The following is a 20,182-nucleotide window of genomic DNA, read 5'->3' on the forward strand; positions in this document are numbered from 1 at the left end:
ATACAATCAAGCTCAGCCATATGACCTAAGGATTATCCAATAATCATGTTTTGTGATTAATCTGAATACCCAGTAAGCGTGTTTAATTATTGAACATTCACTGTGAATATCCTGCATTAATACTCATGTAACCATATAAAGAAACAAAATTGACTCGAATACATGTGATTATCGGTCAAAGCAATGTGATTATCACGTTTGGCCCTGCAGGGCCAAATGTTGATAATCGATAATCGGCCCCGGAGCTAAAGCACGTGCCGTTACGGCAACGCGTTACGTGATAACAAAATGGCGTCTACATTCAGTCTCAGCCAATGGTGATCAATACAATTCACCACAACTCAACGAAAGAATCTAACATAATGTTAACGACACGTACCACACAGTTTGGATAATACATATATCGATTGAAACTGAAACTCTTCTGTACATTCGCTGTATGCCTCTATTTGAGCTTTAACAAGATTCATCGAACGGCAAAATTTATAGTTGAAACAATTACCTCGACAACTTAAATCCGATGTTTATAATAATCCAATAACAACGTTGTGCTATTCCGTCCTTTTTTGTTATTCCATCCGTTTTATATTGATTTTAAGTCACACTTTTTTAAACGATTGTATCGAATGAAAACCACTTTCACCAAAAACACGATTTACGAAATCAAATGACTTGTCGGAGGATTACACAAAATTGGTTCCTAATAATGCATGACAAACACACAATCCGAAATAAATTTTAAATTCGTTCGGTGCTTACAATTATATAACTGTTAAATATAAATCCTCCACAACGGAATTGTTGTCCCTAAAATCCTGAGAGTCTAGCTAAAACTGCGTTTCGTCTCAGAAATTACGTCACATGAGATACGTCAAAAATTGCGTGATCAATTGAATGAAAATTACAGTACGGAAAGCTGGTTCTGTAATAAATAGTACAGTTAACGGGAATTAAGTATTAAAGACGTTAATATCATCGTTCATTGAGAGCCAGAAGTGTTAATCGGCCCTGGAGTGAATAATCGCCCTCAGGCCTACTAGTCGTGTCAGTTTAGCTGAAAAAGGGTCGAACCTAGAACTAATTGCAACATAATTTCTTTTTGCATTTTCAACAACATATATGTATATAGTAATTGTGTTTAAAAGTCCTAATGTGTACCCGCTTCCGTAAACAAGATTTTTTTGTTCTAGACAAGAGGGTGATAAAGTTATTGCAAAATTCATGTGATCTTACTGGTTTAGTAAAATAAGTCAACAACAACGATTGACAATGAATTAACTATTTATTTTGCATCACAACAGCAACATATATTATACTAAACAATTTACAATTAATTTTTACTAATGGTTACTGGCCATATGCGTATTTTTTATTTGAAATTGTTATTTTAGGGGTCAAATTACCCCACTCACTAATACATTTTATTTTTTTTCAAACAGTGCACTATTTATATAGGTTATACCGCTGAATAAGTGTTTGCAACAAAAAGGATATAAATAAAAAATATTTACCCAATAATATATCAATATACATGTATATTATATTATTGGCACATATCAATAGTATGGTGCTATATATTTATTTGGCTTTAAAAAAACGTTGATTAATAAGGTTATGAAAAATAGCACCTACACAACTAGTTACATAGTCAATAGCACCTACACAACTAGTTACATAGTCAATAGCACCTACACAACTAGTAACATAGTAAATAACAAGCGGTTTTCATTTTAAATGTTTTATCTTTGCAAACTAAACATTTGCTCTGACATATTTTTGTCAGGCTTATACAAAAAAATTAAGTGATAGACATATGTGTGGATATTTTGACAGCAACAAATCAAAGTTTCAAACCGGATCATGTTATACATAGTACTTTTATAGATGTATACAAACAATATTCAAACATATAAATGACCATACAACGATCAATTGTCTGAACCACATGCATATGAGGAAAAACAAGTAACATAAATCAATAAATTCAAACGGACATGAAATCAGTTGCATTTTGGTAGCAAATCATTGTTTGCTGAGCATAATCAGTATACAAATTCTTGAACGTGTGTACCTATCACAGCATTAAAAATTGGAGAAACTTTGTATCTATGCACACTTACATATCGGCAATCTAGCAAATATTTCATTCCATACAATGTAAAGAAGTGAAACTCCAGCTGCTGGAGTAGTATTGAATTATTATTATAAACAATTAGTAGGTCCTTTATTTAAGGCAAGTGACCGATTGCCAAAACAAGCAAGGTTTCTAAAAATAATTTAAAAAAACAATACCACTACCAGCCTCTGAAGGCTGAAAATAAAACAACATCGAAGATATGTACGGGGATACACGCTACTGCATCCACGCAGCACACATCAAAATGTTGTGCAATGCAATGTAAAGAAGTGAAACTCCAGCTGCTGGAGTAGTATTGACTTATTATTATAAACAATTAGTAGGTCCTTTATTTAAGGCAAGTGATCGATTGCCAAAACAAACAAGGTTTCTAAAAATAATAAAAAAACAATACCACTACCAGCCTCTGAAGGCTGAAAATAAAACAACATCGAAGATATGTACGGGGATACACGCTACTGCATCCACGCAGCACACATCAAACTGTTGTGCAATGCAATATAAAGAAGTGACACTCCAGCTGCTGGAGTAGTATTGAATTATTATTATAAACAGTTAGTAGGTCCTTTATTTAAGGCAAGTGACCGATCGCCAAAACAAACAAGGTTTCTAAAAATAAAAAATAAAAATAATACCACTACCAGCCTCTGAAGGCTGAAAATAAAACAACATCGAAGATATGTACGGGGATACACGCTACTGCATCAACGCAGCACACATCAAACTGCTGTGCAATGCAATATAAAGAAGTGAAGCTCCAGCTGCTGGAGTAGTATTGAATTATTATAAGTCTCATTTTCATCAATGTCCAGTTCTGTAGGTTTTACGGAATTTGAACACGATACTCCCCTGCATCCACCACAACAGTTAGAACATTCTACACCATGTTTTCTACAGGTGCATTTTTTCATATCACAGTTAAGCTTACAGTTGCAGTGAATGATGGAAAGCAATTTGCCAGGTGCCGGTGGCAGTGAAGATTTCAGAGGAAGCATCTTTCACTGGACAACTTGCCACCCATAATCAGAGAGGGTTCAGCGAGTTGTCGCCAATCCATACCTTTGTCTGAAAGTAAACTCTTAAAAAATGGAACTTCGCTGCCGCTGAGGGGGGTGGAAGAGATTTTACTTCTACATGAGATTTGCTGCTAGCTACTTTAACAGAAAACTTTGAAACGCAATTCGTCAAGCGAAATCGGGTTTTCTGTTCCGTACAGCATAGCAATGAGCTGCTCACCATTTTCTTGAATGGTTTCGATATCAGTAGCTTCATTAAAAGCGCAAGAAATTGTATTTGAAACAGTTCACTTTTCCACAAAATCTTCAATGCAGATGACTTGCTTATGCCATACATTCTTGAGGTTGTGTCACACCCAGTTAGATCATGTAGTAATGCCAAAACATATCAAACAGTCTTACCAAGCATATTGCATGTTTTTTACGATGTCCCATTCCTTCTCTTCTTGTTGGCTATATTTTCGTAACGCCGATCTGAAAATTATTATATGAAGATTAGTTTTATAATGATGACACAATAGCACAAGTAAATCTGTATCTTCTCCAAACAGGACTACTTGTTTCGTTTTTGCCTTTTCAATAGCGATATTCGCAATTTTTGTGTCTGCATCATAATTGGCATGATGGACTTCAGCATCGCGATTGCTCAAGTATTTACCAAGCAAGTAGACTAATTTCTGGTTGTTTTGAAGATTTTTCAGGAAAACGTCTTTCTTTATTTTACACGGTGTGTCAAGTGAAAATATAACCGCTTGGCCACATATGCCTTTTGTTTGCCTTATGTGTGCTGTATCCTTGGTTGTTGGACTCTCTGGATAGCCATCGAAGACAACACATGAATCCCATTGAGAGTTTTTTCTAATGAACTCGAGATAGCCCTGGCAAATCTCACCAAACATGCTTCCTTTGTTCCATATCAGTTTGTGCAGGAGCGATCCGCCATCAAAAACAAAAGTCTTGAGGCGAAGTGATGATGCAGCTGCACCCCAAGCCCAATCTGAAGAGGCGCTAGAATGCTTCTAGGGCGACTAACTTGCATAATACTTTGACCTATGGCTCACAGTTTTGTTAGGTTGTTTTCACCTGGACCAATTACTATTTTCAATAGAGATTGTAAACTTGGTGCCACATAATCCAAGTGTTTCTGTAATGAAGCAATATCTTGACAAGATGGGAAACAGTCTTTTGTCTCTTCGATGATATTTATGTCATATTTGATTATTTTAGCAGCAGACTCAATTATTTTTCTTTTCTTCTTCAGACATATTTGAAGCATCTTCATTATAGATTTTATGAATAATGTTTGCGATGGTTTGTCTCAATGTCACAATATCGCTTTTCCCATCTGAATTGCTTATAACAACACTCTCGCCAAAATGTTCAGTAATTTGTTTTTCGTATATTTTGAAGAATATGCATTTTCTTCCCCACAAATGTCTGACATTTTGTTTAATAGATCAAAAATCGACATATTTTGGCCCGATTCTATCATCTTAATCACCTGTTCAAAAGCACCAACCTGGCCTTTGTGTTCTGGTCTTCCAGGAGTTATCTGTCGCTTGGCACTTCATGTAGATTCACTGTCATCGTTACGGGAGCATTTTTGGAATACCTTTTCAAATTCTGAAGTTCACACTACACGACTGGTGGTATATGGCTTCTGCTGCAGGAAGGTCAATGACGTGGGACAGACGAGCAAAAATTGCTGTTGACTACTCATCTTTCCTTTTATTGCAAACATCTACAACATATTCCTGAAAGTGTAAACTTATAACAGGCTATGTATCACTATATCTCTTGTTTGTTTGTAAAGAAAATTTTGCGTGATTTGCACAAAATCAAACTGAGTTTCAGAGCGTAACACACGTGACACATTGTTAGTGGCAGATATATCCTGCTCCTTGACAGGCCGTGTAAAATCTTTTCTACACTGAACATGGACGATTGCCCCCGGTGCAGCATTCAACTGAAGTCCTCTTTTACTGCTTATGTCCAATAGCGTTTGATATCCCTTTGAACCGAGACGGGCTGTTGGGGTACTGTCATCAATGCATTCATGACAAATACTGCATATATCCATGATCTGCAAGATTAAAAAGAAGTATTCTATTTATTCTAATTTAAGTAGGCATTTTATTGTCATTGTGTATGAAACTATTGTCCTCCACTACATTAATTACATTTAATCATCCGAAGGCTTAAACGGAAACGCTGATGCTAATATAATTGTTAATGTTTAAAGGAACCACATTACCACTGTTATAATACATAGAGAATACATGGTTACTTTACTTTCCTCTCTTATGTTAACAAATTGTTATCGGACAAGGATGCTATCGGCATCTGGGAGCATGTTTTATAACGGGAACGTGGAAATAGCAATGTTACATTTTTATAAAGAAAGATATTTAATATGAATGGCATAATTTTAAACGCCATCATAAAAAATACTTCTTTTTTATTAAAAGATCGTTTTTTATTAGCAGTAAAACGAAGAAAAAAAGCTACTTATGATCGAAAAAAATATATTTAATACCATAGTTCTGAGGTTTGAATTAAGAAGTTTAACTCAGAAGAACCTTCGTTGTATTCAAAGAGGCGATGGTTTCAACAGCACGAGTGTATCCATCACACTGAAACATTTCAATGAAATATTTTCATTTCGTACTTGAATTCCAATTATTAAGTAAGTAGCGAATGAGTACATTATTAAATTTGTTTACTAATTTTATGTTTATATGTTTCGTGTATTATGTAACTATTGTTTAAAATAATATATTTGAATATTTCTGCAAATGTACCTGTCATCGTCGTTACACGATCATGGACACCGATATGTTAGCCCCCGCACAAAAGTTTGACCACCTATAACAAAATAATAACTTTACTATATATGTATGTTTATAAAATATTTGTTTAAGTGTTTGTAGCCAAACTAAAACCATTAGTAAATTAAACTGGATCTTTAATGTCATAGCATGTTGAACATAAAATAAGAATCTTAAAAACAAAACAACAATTTAAATGTATTGGAATACGTTTGTGTCAAATGGATTTAATGTTTCCTTCTTCACATATTGGAACAGTATGGGCTAGAAAATAATCTGCCAATCTATGATGCACAGTCCATCTGCAAAAAAAGAAGCAATTACATTGGTTATAAGAGTCATTTTTGTTAAATTCAAAATAAGTGCTTATGCTGAAATAAGACCCGAATGGCCTTCTGTAGAAAAAAACGTGCACGAGCGGTTACTTTGTTAGCGAAAAAATCCTTTTTAAAGCAAATAATTTCAGTCATTCAATGTGTTAACTAAACTGCAACTTTTTTTAAATAATTGTTTAATCATGTAACATCATTTTACCATATAGATCTAAACCACAGATAGATGAACATCTATCTTGCACGATTTTTTAAATTTTCAACAATACATTTCTCAAAGTACTTTTACTTCTTATATATCAAACACTTTTTAATATATAATGATTTACATACCTTTGAGGTGTTTCCGACGAGTAATTTAATGAAATAAAAGAAAAATGGCAAATGTTCTTAGATAAAACAACCGGTTTTCACCCGGGGGGGGGGGTAACTTCCCAAATTTTAGGGTAGGGGTGTCCCGCTGAGACTTCCGAAATGTGACCCATTTTTATACCAGAACTCTGATAAAGCAGACCCATTTTGATACAAGAATTTAGAAAAAGCATACCCATTTGTATACGATACCATTGAGAAAGTGGACCCATTTCAATACAAGAAGTTTGATAAACTGGACCCATTTAAATACTACTGTAGAATTTGATAAAGTGGACACATTTCATACTAGAATTTTAATCTCTTTCGTATTGATACAGTATACTTATTGAATTTGCTATTATATCTTTCCCGCTACAGAACTTTACTTTTTGATACCCTTTTATATACACGAATGACATTTATCATATCCAGATTGATACTGATGCTTTCAAATCTAAATGCATTTATATACAAGCAAATTTCTGACCCACATCTATAATTTTAGTCGAAAAACACCTCCCATAAAATCGGCACACCCCTATATACCCGTATATAGGAAGTTACCCCCCCCCCCCCGGGGGGGTTTTCAAAGGCGCAGCCATTATTTAACTATGGCGTTTACATTCCAGTGACGTCATAATTATGAGCGTTTTGGGTAAAACTGTGTGTACGGAAGTCTAATGTGTCCATACAAAAAGTATTTCTTTTAACCGATTTTTAAACAAACATATCACAGTAAATGCTTCACAAAATGTGTGGGACTTTTTTGTGGAAATACATTTCAGTGATGTCTTTCACTCTATGCAAAGAAAAATTATGTTGCAATGTTGCAATTAGTTCTACCCCAAATGTTAGACTGACTGGACTATACGGCCTTCGGAGCGATTATTCACTCTGCGGGCCGATAATACTTCTGGCCCTCAAGTAACGAGGTATTAACCTTTAAATAAACTTAGTGTGATTAAAGTTTAAGCAATCATTTGAACACTCTGCAACCATGTTTATTGATGGGTGTGTCGTTGCAAGTAGGGCAAAACTATATAATGATCGATTTCTCATTATGAACATTTCAATACATATTGATTGGTGTATTCGCAAAAATACTTTTACACATGAACTTGTTATACATGTGTTGTTTTAATTAGCTACATTTAGATAATAAAGTGATGGTGATGCTTATGATGATGATGAGGCTGTTGCTGTTGATGCTGCTGCTGCTGCTGCTGCTGCTGCTGCTGCTGCTGCTGATGATGATGATGATGATGATGATGATGATGATGATGATGATGATGATGATGATGATGATGATGATGATGATGATGCTGATGATAATGATGATGCGTATTATTATTATTATTATTATTATTATTATTATTATTATTATTATTATTATTATTATCATTATTGTTTCCAGAAGCCCACCATTGACTCGACCTCCTCGGCCGGCCAGATGCTGCAGTCAGTCACGGGGCATATCGAGCTGAGGAACGTCAAGTTTAACTACCCCACACGGGCCGACGTGAAGGTGAATATTCTCATGTTAAAACTGGTTATTAACCAGGTTTTCTGAAGGAAAAAACTGGTTATTATATTGGCGAATGCGGGCGGGCTGGCTGGCTGGCTGGCTGGCTGGCGGGCTGGCGGGCTGGCGGGCTGGCTGGCGGGCTGGCGGGCGGGCGGAACAAGCTTGTCCGGGCCATAACTATGTCGTTCATTGTCAGATTTTAAAATCATTTGGCACATTTGTTCACCATCATTGGACGGTGTGTCGCGCGAAATAATTACGTCGATATCTCCAAGGTCAAGGTCACACTTTGAGTTCAAAGGTCAAAAATGGCCATAAATGAGCTTGTCCGAGCCATAACTATGTCGTTCATTGTCAGATTTTAAAATCATATGGCACATTTGTTCACCATCATTGGACGGTGTGTCGCGCGAAATAATTACGTCGATATCTCCAAGGTCAAGGTCACACTTTGAGTTCAAAGGTCAAAAATGGCCATAAATGTCCCTTGAGATATAACCTTCATATTTGTTATGCATGTGTATATGGACAACGCCTTTCCATACGCACACAAATTTTGACCGTCCGTCCGTCCGTCCGTGTGTCCGTCCGAAAACTTTAACGTTGCTCATAACTTTTGCAATATTGAAGATAGCAACTTGATATTTGCCATGCATGTGTATCTTATGAAGCTGCACATTTTTAGTGGTGAAAGGTCAAGGTCATCCTTCATGGTCAAAGGTAAAAAAAAAATAATTCATGTGCATATCTCCAATGTCAAGGTCGCCACGACTAAAAATAGATTTATTTTAAAACAAACTTACAAAGGGGGTTAATTTTCTTTGTTCATTTCAAAAGTTCAGTTTGAGTTGTCTCCCTTTATCAGATTTTTTTCACAATGAAAACCTGGTTTTGTGACAATTTTGTCCCTTGTTTTAGCTCTTGAAATTATTATTCATAGTAAACATATTGTATGACTTGAGGGCGGCAGATTGTTAAAAAACAATCCACTGCCTTTTAAAACCATCTGGTAATTCGGCGAAAAATACTCCATTTAACATAAATACCACAACACGTTGTATTACAATTATTGAACAACTCAATACTTGTCAACTTATTTCAGGTTATTCGATGTACTGATTCGGACGTATTTTGATTTTAAAAGAAAACATAGTTGTTGAAAATTTCATAAATGTCGGCGGACGAACGTGAAGTTAACACCTGTAAATCCGCCTGTGAATTTAGAAATTATACTCTTTGAAATTTATATCCAGGTCTTGCAAAGCCTAAATCTGACAGTGAGTCCCGGACAGACGGTTGCCCTCGTGGGTCCCAGTGGGTGTGGCAAGTCCACCGTGATCAACCTCATACAGCGCTTCTATGACCCCAATGACGGACAGGTAATGTAAAATGGAAAATGAATTTGCGTAAAATTGTCGTCTCAGATTAGCCCGTGAAGTCCGCACAGGTTTTTTAGGGACGACACTTTCCGCTTTTATGGATTTTTTCGTAAAAATAAAGTCTCTTGAACGTAAATCAAATATAGGCGAAAAGTGTTGCCCCTGATAAGCCTCTGAACTACACTTAACGAACATGCATTGAGCCCAGTTTTCTCAGAACGAGGCTAAATTAAGCAACGTAAGGAAACTATATATCACAGTTAAGCTCCATACACGTGGTATTGTAATGCAGTTTTTTTCCGACGTCAGCGGTGTTACGGCCCATTTTAGCAATAAACGACAACACTATTTTTATTTTGTCTTGTTTCGCATTTAAGTAAACACATATTGCGGTTAACGAACATTTTAATTAGCTTATGAACTTGAACACTTGGGCATTTTGGTGCGGATTTTTGCAACTTGAAAACATTATATGCAAATCGAACGAGACTTCAATTAAAATGAGCCTCTATGAAAACGGCGTTTAATGCATAAACGTAAAGTGTCGTCCCAGATTAGCCTGTGCAGTCCACTAATCAGGGATGAAACTTTCCATTTAAACTGGATTTTCGTTGAAGAGAGACTCCCTATATACGTAAATACCACACAAGCGGACAGTGTCGCCCCTGATTAGCCTGTTCAGAATGCACTGGCTAACCAAAGATGACTCTTAATACACATGCTTTAACCCCATGGTCCCATGGCGAGGCTCAAATAAATTCATAATCTCAGGTTTTAATCGATGGCCACGACGTGAGAGGGTTGCATATCGGCAGCCTGAGGCGCCACATCGGCGTCGTGTCCCAGGAACCCGTGCTATTCGGTCTGACGGTCCGGGAGAACATCCTGCTCGGCAAACCGGAAGCGCGCATGTCCGAGATCGAGCACGCGGCCAAGATGGCGAACTGCCACGACTTTATTACTAAATTGCCACTGGTACAGTAAAGTATTATTGCTCCGGGATTTCTCGCATCAAAGACGTTTTATTGCAATATGATGAACAAGTTTATAAATATAATATTGTCGCGCTCTGTGAAAACAATGTTTAATGTAAGTGCGTAAAGTGTCGTCCCAAATTATCCTGTGCAGTCCGCAGAGGCCAATCAGGAACGACACTTTTCGTTTTGATATTTTGCGTTTCAAGAAAGTCTCTTCTAAGCAAAAATCAAGTTTAAGCGGAAAGTGTCGTCGCTGAATAGCCTGTGCGAACTGCACAGGCAAATATGGGGCGACACTTTACGCACATGCATTTAACCCCGTTTTCACACTTATAAGAACGTTTCAAAACACGATTGCATTTAAAAGTGTTCAAAATAATGTATAGTCATTTTCCAAAGTCATAATTTTAATATTTTTTAATATATCAAATAACCATTAATTTTCTTGGTGCAGATTTTTACATTTATGAAAACGCCGATCTAATTTACATAGCATTTACATAGCATTTACATAGCATTTACATAGAATTAACCCGCTTTCAATCTTTATGAATCTAATGTTAACTTCGTTTAATTATACATTATACGAACCATTGCTTTTACTACCAGGGATACGACACTCTTGTTGGCGAACGCGGTGCTCAGTTGTCCGGTGGCCAGAAGCAGCGCGTGGCCATCGCAAGGGCCCTAATCCGGGACCCTAAAATCCTCCTGCTGGACGAAGCCACATCCGCCCTGGACACAGAAAGTGAGAGGGTCGTACAGGAAGCTTTGGATAAGGTTTGACTTGATGTTTAGTCGTTCGCTTCCGAATTATTATAGTAACAGGATTTTTTTGTCGTAGCGAGAAATCACTATGATTCACCGAACAAAGTAGTGCGTTTGACTTATTTATGTCAGAGATATCAGTTCTTCTACTGCGTATGTTAATTGAAATAATTTTGAACGGATCCTCAAAAAGAAAGACAATAATTTAACGAAGTATGATGCATACTTGACGCGAAAAAGTACATTTAGGAATATTAAAATAGTGCACAATGATAAGTCATGTGCTATTTTCGCGCAGCACAGTTATTAATGAAAAATATGAGCCTTCACAAATATAAATTCAAAACAAAGTACTGTTAGTCATTACCTCCACCCCCTGTTAATACCTCGTTACGCATAATATTAGCAAATAATCTGGTCGGATCTTGGAGGTTTAAACGGAACATGAAAGACTATTAGCAGATTAATAGCAATCACACACGTTTAACTAGCACATTCGACAGGCAATGAAAAGCGTTTGTTTTCTTTGCTTGTTGTCATTGTAAAAGTTATCCACACCATTCGTTGCTATAACTATAACAACAACAGCAACTACGTATTCTTCTTCGTCTACTGCTAATAATAATAACGACAATGTAGTTGATTTGAACAACAACCGGTTCATGACCAGCACAGCAAAACTCGTTCAAATAAATGATCATGCAGCCACCTTTAAATGATATTATTTTATTATAGGCCCGACAAGGTCGCACAACGATCGTTGTGGCACACCGTCTGTCGACTATTCAGAAGGCTGACGTCATCTACGTGGTCCAAGATGGCGTCATCGTGGAGAGCGGTCGGCACGGGGACCTCATGACGGCCCGGGGCGCCTACCACCAGCTGGTCACGGTGCAGATGTTGGTTGAGGAAGAAATGGGAAATGACTTACCGGAAGAACTACTGGCAGAAGGTGCGTATCTGATACTAACGCTATCATTTACTTACCCAGTTATAGGCTTCCGGCTTAAGAATTAACGAATAACAAATAAGCACCAACAGTATCCAGTACAGTCAGTACAGTTTACTCTCCAAATCTGATATCTTTGTGAGTCCCAGTTTATTCGCTTTAGTCTTAGATTAGTTTGGTGAATATATGAACACGATGGTGTTGAAAATAGAAACCTGTATTGAGGGAGTCTCCGAAAATGTGAGCCATAAGTCGTAGGAGTGGTCCCTGTCTTTTTGGTCATATAATGCGCCTTAAATAAACATTAGCCTGTCATTAATTGCCATGTTGTTCTCCCCCTTTATTTCTAAAATAAATTTAATTAAACACCACTCTAAGTTCAACCAATATGTATTTGATGGTCCGAAAATGAAAAAGAAGACTTCTTAACACTGTTTGCGTTTGTTTCATTGCACATAATTGAAATAAAGTTAAGCTAATCCCACATAGAGAAAATAATAAAGATTATTCATGAATTTTTAAAGCCGAAGACGTGGTTCCGAGCGACCCACGGAAACGGACGATTTCCGACGAAGGAAAACGAGTCTTTACTCGCCAGATCTCCCGACAAGTGTCGAAAACAACCGAGGAAAAGAAAGTCGATCAAAAAGTAGAGGAGGTACGGAGAAACCTCACACATGTGTGCAGCTAAATAAAATCAAACGCGTTTATATAAACTAACAAAATATAGAAACTTCAAGTGAATGTGATCCGGTTTAAATTTGTTCGTCTATAGAATTATTTCTAATTAATAAACCCGACAAAGTGCATACACATTTAAGGTCCTGTCATATATACGTGTAGGTCTAATTGTGCCAGTTAAAATATATGCATCTTTCGTTCAGAGATTCAAATTTGTCACTCGGTCTTACATGTCCATTTGACTTCAATTACATGTATTTTCGTTTTTAACCAGGTTTTCCGAAGGAAAAAACTGGTTATTAGATTGGCGAATGCGGGCGGGCTGGCTGGCTGGCTGGCTGGCGGGCTGGCTGGCGGGCTGGCGGAACAAGCTTGTCCGGGCCATAACTATGCCGTTCATTGTCAGATTTTAAAATCATTTGGCACATTTGTTCACCATCATTGGACGGTGTGTCGCGCGAAATAATTACGTCTATATCTCCAAGGTCAAGGTCACACTTTGAGTTCAAAGGTCAAAAATGGCCATAAATGAGCTTGTCCGAGCCATAACTATGTCGTTCATTGTCAGATTTTAAAATCATTTGGCACATTTGTTCACCATCATTGGACGGTGTGTCGCGCGAAATAATTACGTCGATATCTCCAAGGTCAAGGTCACACTTTGAGTTCAAAGGTAAAAAATAGCCATAAATGAGCTTGTCTGGGCTATAACTATGTCATTCATTATAAAACAAACTTACAAAGGGTGTTAATTTTGTTTGTTCATTTAAAAAGTTCAGTTTGAGTTGTCTCCCTTTATCAGATTTTTTTTCACAATGAAAACCTGGTTTTGTGACAATTTTGTCCCTTGTTCTATATTTTAATTGTCATCTAAACGTGCGTTCGCGCAAATAGGCTGTACTTCTTATTGAAGCGAAACATCGAATTTATGAAGTATATCATGGGTTCATGTACATACTTCATTTATTAAATGTTACCATCTCCAACGGTATATAATGCTCCAACTGCGAAAATTATCTTTTTATTTCCACGATGTATTGTGATCGATTGCGCCATTTTTACTTTATATTGCGATACGCTCCTTTTTCAGGAGACCGCCCCAAAATCATCGTTCTTCAGCATGCTACGCATGAACAAGCAAGAATGGCCTCTAATCTTGGTTGGCTGTATCAACGCCGCCATTAACGGCTGCACGATGCCTGTGTTCTCCATCTTCTTCAGTGAAATGATCAACGTGAGTGATTACTTGAGCTCTGTGATAGAGGGGTTTAATTCGTGTACGTAAAGTGTCGTCCCAGATAAGCCTGTGCAGTCCGCACAGGCTAATAAGGACGACACTTTCCGCCTTTACTAGATTATTTTCTTGAAACGAAAAATATTATCAAAGCGGAAAGTGTCGTCCCTGATAAGCCTGTACGGACTGCACATGCTAATTTGGGACCACAGTTTACGCACACGCATTAAACCCCTTTTTCACAGAGCACGGTAATTATTATCCAATATAATTCAATAAGATGACTGATAAAAATTGTAGCACTTTTCAATATCTTGCATAGTTCGAAGAGTGATGCATATTGTATCACAATGACGGTCTGATATCCAGTATAGTTCGATGAGTGCTACCCATTGTAGCGTAGTGCCGATGTGTTATCTTCTTTGGTACGATGCTGTGATTAACCCCAATATCAGCGTAAAGACAATTTGCATAGTTCAATGAGGTGATTGATTTCAATTGTAGAACAATGGCGATCTGATGAACTGTTTAGTTCAGTAATATGATTGATACCAAATGTAGCGGCGATAGGGGGTGATATCATTTATATGTATATTTTGTTATTTGTTTCATTGAAGCACAATCAGTATTTTATGTAATTTGTATAAGATTTACGCAATTGAAAGCCTTTTCGCAAAGTGCTATGAACAGGGACCTATACATATTGTTTGTATAGGTCCCTGCTATGAATGATCTCCTACGTAGTACAATTATGTCATTGATTGCGTTTGTAGGAAACATTTATACCGTCTACTAATGTGTTGAGCAATCGAATGATAAATATCATGTTAAACCAAAATTATGATATTGTATGGTTGTATTAATTTTTTAGAAATTGTAATGGTAATGTAGGTCTATAACCATGCAATAAGGAACAATAACTTAAATATCGATCATACTATTTATTAATATTTATTGAAAGTCGGGACCATACATGTTCACTTATTCGTCTTCGTTGCTCTTTTTGCGAGACTGTTCTTTGCGTAAAAAAAAACCAATTTCCCTTTTATTTAATTGATAACGCATATATCCATGTATGATGTTTTTATTTAGACGTATGTTTGTATTTGAGAGCTGACTATTTCCAGGTGTTTATAAACCGCGGAGAGAACGGACTGCTATGGAGCATGCTGTTTTTGGCGCTCGGTGGTCTTCAGTTCATCACAAACACACTCCAGGTCTGTATTGTTATAAATAAGTTTCGTCAAGCAAAATTGGGTGTTATGCCATGTGCGATCAGCGTAGCTCCAGACCAGCCTCCGCACCCGCACAGTCTGGTCTGGAGCTGCACTGTCCGCTCATGCGACCACGAAACCTTGCGTGAGAGCGTACCTCTTGATAAGATTGCGACATAGTGCAGGCTGGTGTGGAGCAACGTACACCGCATATGACGTAAGATGTTTTTTCGCATGTTCTGTATAATATACTACTATTGAAACAATCATTACGGTATTTTCGCAGTTGCTCAACGAAGGCATGAACCATCTCTTTACATGTTTTTTTATAAAAGCAAAAAATAAAACAATAAAACGTAAATTAATAAATGTTTTTAAATTGTTTAACTCGCACACTTATTTGTGATGTTCACAATGTTGAAATCAGAGTTTACATTTTTGACAGGATTTCATTATATGTCGCACGTCTGCCTCTTTTTCCTCCAGTCGGTGTGTTTCGGATACTCTGGGGAGTCGCTCACACTGCGCCTGCGCCTGGAGTCCTTTCGGTCCTTCCTGCGACAGGACGTTGCGTACTTCGATGATCCAAAGCACTCCACCGGCGCTCTCACCACAAGACTCGCAACGGACGCCTCCCTTGTAAAAAATGTGCGTATTTTTGTATATGTTATAATCGTTTTGTAAGACTTGCGTATTGTCTTCAAATAATAAGAATTCCATCAATGTGTATGCTCCCCGCAGTCAGCAGAGGCTAACCAGGGACGAGCCTTTCCGATAAATATGATTTTTTCGCATACAGGAAGTCTAAACTAAAATCAAGTCTATGCGGAAAGTTTTGTTCCTGATAAGCATGTGCGGCCTGCACAGGCTGATCTGGGACGGAACTTAAAGTACACGTATTAAGCCCCATTTTTCACAGCAAGCCTCATATATTTCTCAGAAGTCACTGTGTTTCCAAGGCGACAGGTATACGGATTGCGACCGTGATTCCGTCAATGTTTATATCTTGTGCATTTCCCCAACGATTTGACAGTGAAAATATTACTGTTCTATTTGAGCCGCGCTCTGTGAACAGGGGGTTTAATGCATGTGCGTAAAGTGTCGTCACAGATTAGCATGTGCAGTCCGCACAGGCTTATTAGGGACGACACTTTCAGGTTTTATTATATTTTTCTTTCCAAGAAAGTCTCTTCTTAGCAAAAATCAAGTTTATGCGGAAAGTGTCGTCCCTGATTAGCCTGTGTGGACTGGACTTACTTGTTTTTTTGGGTATTTTATCACACGTTGATGGTGTGTTTCCCAGGCGACGGGGATACGGATCGCCACCATGATCCAGTCGGTGGTGGGCATGGCAGCAGCCTTGAGTATCTCCTTCGTCTACGGCTGGCAGCTGGCATTGGTCGTTTTGGCGGGGGTTCCCTTCATGGCCGCGGCTGGTACGGTACCATTTATCTACTTAATTAGTTATCAATATTTTGGATTGTTAACATTGTTATGCGTCACGTTGTTATGCCAAAGATTTACTAGGACTTTCTTGTTTTCTTTACTTTGTTTGTTGTTTAAAAATTTTAGTTTGTGCAGATATTTTATACATGTAGTCCTTTATATATACTTCACGTAAATATTACTGATACATTAACGACAGTACACATTTTTGAGAAAAATATATCGTGCTTAAAGTCAGCCGACATATCATTATAGCACTTTATTATGTCCGCACATAGTATAACTCTCTGCGTTCGTTATGTCCGCATAAAGTATATCGCTCTGCGTTCATTATGTCCGCACATAGTATATCGCTCTGCGTTCGTTATGTCCGCACATAGTATATCGTTCTGCGTTCATTAAGTCCGCACATTGTATATCGCTGTGCGTTCGTTATGACCGCACGAAATATATCGCTCTGCGTTCGTTTTGTCCGCATATGCTATATCGCTCTACCTTAATTATGTCCGCACATAGTATATCGCTCTACGTTAATTATGCCCGCACATAGTATATCGCTCTGCGATCATTATGTCCGCACATAGTATATCTCTTCGCGTTCGTTATGTCCGCACATAGTATATAGCTCTACGTTCGTTATGTCCGCACATAGTATATAGCTCTACGTTCGTTATGTCCGCACATAGTATATAGCTCTACGTTCGTTATGTCCGCACATAGTATATCGCTCTACCTTCATTATGTCCGCGCATAGTATATCGCTCTATGTTCATTATGACCGCACATAGTATATCGCTCTACGTCCATTATGACCGCACAAAGCATATCGCTCTGCGTACATTTCCAGGTGCAATCCAACTGAAAACTGTGATGGGACGCCAGAAAAAGGACAACGAAGAACTTGAACTTGCTGGAAAGGTAGGTTTCCTAATATAAAAATTTCAAAGTTCCCATGTTATCAAATATTTTCGACAAATTTAAAATACGCTGCACTTTATGAGGCAGTTTAATTTCTATTCACACATCTCTATGTTTTGTTTTATTAACTCTATACATTCCTTTCAATCTTTCGCATGTTTTTTTTATCATTTAAAAAACATATTCAATATGAATGTCTATTTTTTGTGAGGTTAAATTTAAAACGTAACTCATATTTCTCGTAAGATCGTAAGTGAGATATGGCTCAAAGTAATAGAGATTACGTGGATACTGTCTCACGATAGCAAATTTATAACAAATTAAGGATGATATCGGCATTGGGAAGCCGAGGCATCATCAATAATAACCTAATCGATAAACAAAAAAACTGAACACGCTAAATATGAGGAAGTCACTACAAAAGAAGTTGGATTCCACCGATCAAGAAGATGTGATTGTATACGAGTCAGGTGGAGGTTTTCGACTTTTACTAAACACTGGTATGTATGAACTTTTCAAGATTGCGGCGGATCAGTTTTTCAGCAATAACACTCTTCCGTATAAATGTTGCTAAGTTCCGGTGCACGACAGACAGGGAAATCTTGTTGAAACGCAATACAAGTTAAGTTCTGGTCGACAGATTATTTATACATTAAACTTGTATCACACCAAAAGTTCGTGTTTAATCAACGGGAAAAACTCTCATCAATTCACGGAAATTCACCTGCCAGCGATGTTAAAAAACATAGAGGAAAGATTAGTAAATGACGAAACAGCAACAACTGATGTAAACAATGCCTTCAAAAATCTTTTGATGTCAATAAGCAAAAATGAATCTAAACTTTCGGAAAATCGAAATGAATCCGATAGCCATGAAGAATTACGTCGCCTCAATAAATCAGTTCAGTCAGTACGAAAAGAAAAGCTCGTCGAATTGATAGACACAAATTCGAATATCCATGAGATGTTATATGATTTGATGAAATCCATTTCAAGTGAAATAAATGAACTCAAAAGTGAAATGCGGGAACACATACTACAGACCTCAACGTAACTCGCTGAAATAAAGATATTGTATGTAGTTTAAAAAATCAACACACTCTGTGCTGTAGTGACATGAAAAATAAGTTGAAAGATGTTACTTCAAATTCAGAATCTGTTAAGACGCAAATGAGCAACCTGAACGAGGGACTTCTAAAACGATGGCAATCCTTCTCTGAATCAATGAAAACCCAGATGTCAAATATTTTAACGCAACAAAAAGAAACTGAAATATCGCTAAATAAATTGATGGAAACTACTACTAGATCGTATGCAGAAATTTCAAATAACAGCTCTTCCAATGTTCCGGAGGCACATTCTATGCAGAATAAAGATTACAAGAAGGAAAATCATCATTAAGTACAGTCACAAACTACAAACCAATTACCATCCAATGTAAACAGAGAAACAAGTCTTCGTGTAGATCTTTCAGCAAACACAGTTTAATCCCCTGCTAGCATTGAACCACGGAGAACTCTCATCATTGGGGACTCGATTTTGAAAGGAATCCAAAAGCTCGGGTTAAAACGCGACGTTGATATACGCACCTGTCCTGTAAACACTCTTAAAGGTATTCAGTCGCAACTAAATAAACTGAATTATTCTCAGTACGAAAAAATAGTGGTGTATGCCGGCGGTAATGATGCCGCTTCCGGTTCCTCCCAAAAGACGCTGTACAACGATGCCAAATCTCTACTGCAGGACATTCAAAATAAATCACCATCGTGTCATATCTTCATATGTACGTACTGTCTGTCCGCGCACTGACGCTGATGTCGTTCCATTGAAGGATATTTTAAAGCAGTTAAGTGATGTATTTAAGGCGCAAATTATCGACTGTCATCAATGGTTTGTGTTCTGGAATGGAACTACTGTCAGGAATTTCTATTTTCGGGATGGTATTCATTTGAATAGGTCTGGAACAAGTGTTCTAATTGCCGCGATCCATCGTGAAATACCAATCACGCGACAAGTTGCCGGAAACAGCATAGCAACTCATCAACGACGGTTTGACTCTCTTCAGGGACGACGAATGCCACCAAAAGCATATTGCAATGTGTGTGGCTTGAATAATCACGACACAAATGACTGCTACCGGAAATGGCGTAGATCGGACAGTTACCATAGCAACTCGTGGTCCGAGTCCAGGAGATACGGACGATATCGCCGTCAGAGCACGGCCTCAGCTGAACAACGGGCTGCATAGGACATTCGCATCAGGCCATCACACATTTCAAATTCTGAGAGCGGTACTGTTAATTATAATAAATTTGATGATTTAAATAACTTATGTATAGAATGTAATAACTGTGTATGCAAATGTGATTCTGACACTAGAATTTTAAATACGATTGTATCAAATGAAGCTGTATACTTAGTATC

At 37.6% G+C, this 20,182-nt stretch overlaps 1 protein-coding gene and 1 long non-coding RNA gene across 4 annotated transcripts in view; one reads left to right on the forward strand and one right to left on the reverse strand.

Annotated features, from left to right (window-relative positions):
• Window positions 1-20,182, reverse strand: part of LOC127874693 (uncharacterized) — a 228,251-nt gene that overhangs the window by 105,458 nt on the left and 102,611 nt on the right. The gene's annotated exons all lie outside the window — the stretch shown is intronic.
• The window catches only part of LOC127874685 (ATP-dependent translocase ABCB1-like), an 82,269-nt gene that overhangs the window by 23,542 nt on the left and 38,545 nt on the right, over window positions 1-20,182 (forward strand). For all 3 annotated transcript variants that reach the window (XM_052419183.1, XM_052419182.1, XM_052419184.1), the window contains 11 exons: window positions 8,082-8,192; window positions 9,446-9,571; window positions 10,343-10,546; window positions 11,158-11,328; window positions 12,052-12,268; window positions 12,790-12,923; window positions 14,037-14,180; window positions 15,308-15,397; window positions 15,881-16,042; window positions 16,698-16,830; window positions 17,688-17,758. In XM_052419183.1, coding sequence (XP_052275143.1) covers window positions 8,082-8,192; window positions 9,446-9,571; window positions 10,343-10,546; window positions 11,158-11,328; window positions 12,052-12,268; window positions 12,790-12,923; window positions 14,037-14,180; window positions 15,308-15,397; window positions 15,881-16,042; window positions 16,698-16,830; window positions 17,688-17,758 — 1,563 coding nt within the window. The remainder of the gene's footprint in view (window positions 1-8,081; window positions 8,193-9,445; window positions 9,572-10,342; window positions 10,547-11,157; window positions 11,329-12,051; window positions 12,269-12,789; window positions 12,924-14,036; window positions 14,181-15,307; window positions 15,398-15,880; window positions 16,043-16,697; window positions 16,831-17,687; window positions 17,759-20,182) is intronic.

The sequence above is a fragment of the Dreissena polymorpha genome, chromosome 3 (assembly GCF_020536995.1).
Source record: "Dreissena polymorpha isolate Duluth1 chromosome 3, UMN_Dpol_1.0, whole genome shotgun sequence".
NCBI classification, from domain to species: Eukaryota; Metazoa; Mollusca; class Bivalvia; order Myida; family Dreissenidae; genus Dreissena; species Dreissena polymorpha.